Raw genomic sequence first — 6,856 nt, 5'->3', positions numbered from 1 at the left:
AGCGGAAAACAGCCAGAGAGGGAATCAGGCTTCACTGACAAGGACTGTGTGTGAGAGTAATATGCGTGTATAAGTGTGTGTGTGCAGCTAAGGGCATGCAGTATGTATATTTGTGTGTGTGTGAACAATTCTAGATGACTCATGCAGAAATGAGTAGGCATCCTCCAAAGGAAAGCTTCAAATATCTGACCGAAGATGGTACAACAACAACAGATCACACCACACGCACACACACACAACACACATACACACATACACACACACACAACACACACACAACACCCCAGAGTGATAGAAAGCAGATACGTGGCTAATTGGACAGACACATGATGGATGCACTCGTGGGCTTCCTTCCGCACAGAAAGCAGCAGTGAATATGCTTCATTGATAAATAAGATGAGACAAGCGATGGGAGGACGGGGGCAGAGGTGTCTGTCCTGATTCACACTCACACAGCCCAAGCAACACAACGCACGCTCACTCACTTCCCATGCACGCCTCCTCACATGCACATTTGAACCCTACACAGGCTGTAGGATGTGTAAGCGCTCTCAATATGTTCACACTATTCCTATCAATGGCACAGCCTCTCACTCCAGCTTGTTGTCCATACCGCTATCACGCGCTGTCCCATTGTTTTTCTCTGCCTGCTGTATCATATTCCACGCAGGGACATGGACAGCCTCCTGTAGACGTCAGCAGAACAACAGATTGCACAAACATGCGCTCGCAAGCTGGCGTTTTGCATTAACCCACCAGATGCGTCAAGCTCATATTTATGCAGCGTGTGCACCACTACTGCCGGTAGCAACACATCAGATCAGGGCAACTGTCTGAGAGATAAACTGATATTATTTCTAGCTTTTTAACCTTTTGAAGGACACATCAGACAGAAATCACTCCATCCTTCTGGCATCTAAAACAAGCCAGGACAAACTATGTCAATTACAATCCGTTTAAAGCAGGGGAGTCAAACTCAATTTCATCGCGGGCCACATTCGCATCATGGTTGCACTCAAAGGGCCGGTTGTAACTTTAAGACTATATAAAAATATATATATAAATATTTAATATATATAATATAATGTGTTATATTACATCATTGCCTCTGCATTGGATTATTATCGGATAGGGTAATAACTTCATAATTAACTACGTCTGAAAGCAGAAGTCTAGGGCAAATCATTGCAAGTCTCTTCAGTGAGAACGTCACAAAATTATTTAAAAAGAAAAACGAAATTCTGAAAAAAAAAAGTAAAAGAAAAACATTTTGTCATTTTGAAAAAAATGTCTAATTCTGAGGAAAAAATTCTAATTTGAGATGCATTGTGGGACATGTAGTTTATGGGCAACGTGCTTCTGTAAATCGGCATGTAACCATATAATAGACATATTATATTCTCTGCAAGCCCTTGTGGGGCCACATGAAATGAAGTCACGGGCCGGATTTGGCCCCCGGGCCTTGAGTTTGACACCCCTGGTTTAAAGTATGAACTGATGGCAAAAAGAAAGAGTACGAGTGAGCATCCCTGGCTTCTAACATGTAAAGGGTACGTTTTACAATGCAACGTTTAGGAGGACCTCACATTAGTGCAAAGGACAACACATTGATAACTGATTCATTCAGAAAACAGAAACGGCCATGGAGTGGCACCTTTAGTTACATATTCACATATCGCTAGTATTATCTGATTGGTATAGCTGAAGAGTGGATGTGTCAAATATATCATGAGCATCGTTATCAAGCTGTAAACTACAGTAAATAGCAACATCGAACCTCCTACTGTAGCAACGACTCCAAGGACTTCCCAGAAAGACAGTTTTTCTTTACATGGGTAACATCTTACTTGAAGCTCTAATAAACATTTCATTCAACTACCGTATGCTTTATTTACAATAACAACACTGTTGGAAGTTGTTATTTGATGGAACAATGCAGGAGGGACATTTTACATCAGGGGTGTCAAACTCAATTTCATCACGGGCCACATTCGCATTATGGTTGCACTCAAAGGGCCGGTTGTAACTTTAAGACTATATAAAAATACATAAATATTTAATATATATATAAACTAATGTATTATATTACATCATTGCCTCTGCATTGAATTATTATCGGATAACTTCATATTTAACTACGTCTGAAAGCAGAAGTCTTGGGCAAATAATTGCAAGTCTCTTCAGTGAGAACGTCACAAAATGATTTTAAAAGACATTTTGAAAAAAAATTCAATTCTGAGAAAAAATGCATATTTAGAAGAAAAAAATTCAAATTGTAGATGCATTGTGGGACATGTAGTTTATGGGCAACGTGCTTCTGTAACCATATTACAAACATATTATATTCTTTGCAAGCTCTTGTGGGGCCACATGAAATGAAGTCGCGGGCCGGATTTGGCCCCCGGGCCTTGAGTTTGACACCCCTGTTTTACATGGTGCTTATAAATGAGGCATCGCTGATTAATAAGCAAGTCTTCAAGTAAAATGTCACCCTAAAGTGCCCAGTGGTTGATTCTGCTGCACACATCTAGACAGAGAAGGAGGACGGATGGAAACAGTTGCTGTGCTTTTGTCCAGAAGAGACGGACACACAGTTAAAACGAGGCATAATCTGCGTCTTTGGGTTTAACAAAACAAGAGCAGATTATCCTCCACTCAAATTGTTGTTCAAACCGCCTTAGAGACGGAGAAAAGTAGGCAAATAATCTGTCCCCCGTCTGAGTCCTACTCGACCTACAATTCTGTGTGGTTACGTCACATCTTTACCGCAGCTAACGGTCACATCATGAAACCCTGTTGTTCAGCAGAACCTCATTGTGCCATGTACCGGACACATAACAACACTTATACCGGTGATCGTGACTGTTTCCTCCGTGTTCAGATGCATGTTCAAGATGAAAATCACACAGATAAAAGGAAGAAAAACGTACAAAAAGGAAATACAAAAAGAAACGATAAAAGATATGCAGTTAAAAAAGTATTGTGCTTTTGGCAGTCCCGTGTATACCGTGTACAATATTCAGAGCTCCTGCGTAGGAACAAAAGGTTTAAACATGCACTTTGGACATACAGCAGAGCTCCACGAGGATATTCTGAGTTAAGCGGAGATCCTTTAAACATAACAGGCAACAACATGAACAATTACAGTCGTGTGTGTGTGTGTGTGCAGTGTGTGTGTGTGTTTATGATATAAAGTGCAATGTGAGGGCATTGAGGCTGAGCGCCGTTTGTCTTCATGTAGTCAGACAGTGATACTCAGATTGACTTTTTTTGACACTTGCATGAATGCATTTGTGCGCATGCTGTGTCTGTATGTGTGTGTGTGTGTGTGTGTGTGTGTATGTGTGTGTGTGTGTGTATGTGTGTGGTGACTCATTCTGTTTCCTGTTTACCGACGCCTGCTTGTGAGAGGTAATGTGACCAAAACAACCAAAGAGGAAACAGAATTAGTGATTCAGGTCACATTAAATAATCTGTATGCAACCATTTTACATGTATCCCTTATTTATTTAATTATCTGTGTGCTTTTTTGTTTAAGGAGGGCTTTTCTGACTCTTACATGACGATATAAAGCTTCATAAAGATAGCAAACAAGAATAAAAAAGGCAAAAGAAGAGACACCTTCACGTGGAAGGTGCCAAAGTAAACTGACATTCTTGACCTCAGGACCGAAAACCTTCCTCTTCGTCTCGGCAATGATTATCCGAGTGTATCATCCTCGTAGACAAGGCAGATTTGATTTTCTGTTTCGAGTGTCCAGCTTCTTTTCCTCCAGAGCTTTTCTGTACTAAATGAAAGTCTTAAAAGGATTGTTGCGTCGTGTCAGTAGCGTGTACGTGCCTACCCGCTGGAAGCTCCTCCACTTCAGATGAGGACATTTAGAGAGTTTGCGGATGAGTTTTTAGTAGAATGACTTCTTGATAAATAATAAGGGTCTTTTTTTAATGTTTCTGGAGAGAGGCTGAGGATGAGGAGATTAAGCGTTAATGCTTCAAACCTCACCCTTTGACTTGTTACTAATGTGCAGGGCGTGTTAGATGGAATATATTTAAATATCCCGTGTGAGTCCTCAGGAGTTGCTCTGGGATGTAGCTGGGTGCGCTAATGTCATTCATGCTAACAGTATCACACCTGTACTTTTCCGGCACGACAGACACCTTGAGCTCGTCATATGGAGTTTCCACAAGAACAGTGAGTTTAACTAAGTGTATCGACTCTGTTACAATTACATTACGTCTATTTGTTATAGTCGGGGGTATGTGAGGGGTGACGAGCGGTGTGAGCTGAGTAGGGAGGACGGGCTTAGGTGAAGAAGTGAGAGAGGACAACATTTGTGTTGGATAACTTTAGAAACCTTCAGTCTTTTTGTTGTTGCTGCTGCAGTCTCTTGTAGTCATTGCAGTCCAAGGTCTTGCGGAGACCCACAGCCAGGTTTTGTGACCGCTTGGATGATGCTACATGTACTTCTTGTTTTAAATGTGCCTCTTGATATTCTGCGCTCATTTCTCCTTTCCACAGAATGCACATTGATGTAAAGATCCAAACTGAAAGCTGTGTTGGGTCAAACAGAGGTGAATGATGAGATTTCCGTTACACCTTCGTAACATTTTGCTCCGAGGATACGTTTAGTGAGTCCTTCCTCTCTCTCTCTCTCTACTTCCTTTTCTCTGTATTTCTTCCCCACCTGTCTCCACCTCCACCTCCTCCATTTACATCACGCTGCATTTTCCCTTCAGTCTCTCGGCGCGGGACTGCTTCCCCGAGCGCTTTCCGTCGATGTTGAGGCTCATGTTCCTCTTCTTGTCCAGGTTGAGGAGCTCCTGGAAGAGCTCCGTGACGTTGTGGTTGGTTTTGGCCGACGTCTCCATGAAGGCGCACTTCCACTGGTTGGCCTGGGCTTCTCCGTCCTTGGTCTCCACCTCCCGAAGGGTCTCATCGCTCTTGTTCCCCACGAGCATGATGGGGATGGCCTCAACGTTTCCCTTTATGGCCAACACCTGCAGAGGAGGAGGAGGAGGAGGAACATAAGAGACACCCGTTATGTTCTGGCTGGGACGTGCACATCATCAATTATTTACATTTTAAAAAGATTGATTTAACATCGGATAAGAATATTTGTAAACGTCTTTACATCTAGACACGAAATGTTCGTATTTTATTCAACCAAATGTCACATCGTAAATATATTTTGTTTGTTTTATTTATCCGTGTTTTATTTGAAATGTTCGGGGGTTTTCTGTATTGTGCTTCCAGTGGTAGAAAGTGATGGAGTTAATTGACTTTAAGTACTGTACTTCTTTACAGTTGTGGTACTTTTGGTTTCTACTCAAATACATGTCAGTGAGAAATACTGAGCTGTGTACTCCACCACATTTATTTTATACATTAAATTCCTTTTGGGATTAAGGATGCTTACAGAAAATGCTATAACAAATGTAATTCAAATGACCCTCCCATTAAGAGGTTATGGACATTCATCCACACTTTTAAATTGTATTCTAATTCATAAAAGTTATTATAAAATGGACATTTGAGAAAAATGTGTTCACTTTCATAATTCAAGTATATTTTGATGCAAATACTTTTCTGAAGTAAAATCCATTATGCAGGATTTGTACTTGTGAAAACGACATTAAGTACATGATCCAAGTACTTCCTTCATGTCTGAATCATGCAACAACAATAGTTTATTATTATTTAATCAAAAACAACAAACAGCTGTGAATGTATCCTTGTAGCTGGACATGAAGGTGATAAATGCATCCTGGACTTCCATTCTCATTATAATACATGTAGATCACGGGTGTCCAAACTTTTTTTCACCGAGGGCCAAATACAGACAAATATAAGAAGGGCTGGGCCACTCACTAGAGGTATTTTGCCTCATAAGTTAAGTTATAAGTTGGAAAAGTAAATCCAATATGTCAATTGTTCTTGATACTTGAGAATGCCTTCAGAAAGGGTGTCATTTATTGTCTTGCAGCTCATTCCTTAAAACAGAAGCTTCAGATTGATTATAATAAGAGGAAATATGAAGGGTATATTTCAAGGTTGTTACGTACATTTGTTATTGGGCTTTTTTCTTATCAACTTAGATTTGTTAGAACATGTTTTCAACTTGAATTGACTGAATTTATTTGAACACTGGGCTAACTAACACATGAATACCTTGTAACATATATATTCAAGAAGTACAATATAAGACAAGCAGAAGTTTATTATACTTAAGTCATAATTTGCTGAGTGAGGGCGGATTCAAAATGGTAGTAGTAGTTTGGACACCCCTGGTCTAGACACTTATCCACCCACCTGTTGGTAAATGGGTTTGAGCTCCTCCAGGGACTGCTTGCTGGTGATGGAGTACACCAGGATGAAGGCGTGGCCTTTAGAGATGGACAGGCGCTGCATGGCGGGGAACTGGTGGCTCCCCGTGGTGTCCGTGATCTGGAGGGTACACACGCTCTTATCGCAGCTGATCACCTGGCGGTAGGTGTCCTCCACCGTGGGGATGTAGGTGTCCCTGAAGGTGCCTTTCACGAAGCGCAGGACCAGGGAGCTCTTCCCCACCCCTCCCGCCCCGAACACCACCACACGATAGTCGTTGCTCTGCTCCGGCATTCTGCCCCCCTCAGGCTAAAGATAGCGTTACACCTGTGATGTTGAGAGGGGAGGAGGCAGGGAGGGAGGGAAGGGTGAGGATGGGGAGAAAAGGATCATTTTAGCAAAGAGGTATTTTAGCAAATGAGCTGTCAGTAGATGGAGGAAGCTGGTGGGACTTAACCTCCGCCGGTGGGTGTGAAAGCACTCCAGCCGTCCTCGTGGTCTGACTGCGAGCCAGAGCGCAAATTAGAGAGGA

At 41.9% G+C, this 6,856-nt stretch overlaps 1 protein-coding gene across 1 annotated transcript; it reads right to left on the bottom strand.

Moving 5' to 3' along the window:
- Positions 1–1,870: 1,870 nt before the first annotated feature.
- Positions 1,871–6,648, bottom strand: LOC117553288 (GTP-binding protein Di-Ras1-like). Its single transcript, XM_034227165.1, has 2 exons — positions 6,310–6,648; positions 1,871–4,997 (listed from the first exon to the last, which is right to left on the bottom strand). The coding sequence occupies exons 1-2, from the start codon at positions 6,616–6,618 to the stop codon at positions 4,710–4,712; spliced, it is 597 nt and encodes a 198-aa protein (XP_034083056.1). The 5' UTR covers positions 6,619–6,648; the 3' UTR covers positions 1,871–4,709.
- Positions 6,649–6,856: the final 208 nt, after the last annotated feature.

This window comes from Gymnodraco acuticeps, unplaced genomic scaffold, assembly GCF_902827175.1.
Source record: "Gymnodraco acuticeps unplaced genomic scaffold, fGymAcu1.1, whole genome shotgun sequence".
In the NCBI taxonomy this organism is placed as follows: Eukaryota; Metazoa; Chordata; class Actinopteri; order Perciformes; family Bathydraconidae; genus Gymnodraco; species Gymnodraco acuticeps.
Note: the sequence above shows the minus strand (reverse complement) of the source record. Positions and strands in the feature narration are given on the sequence as shown.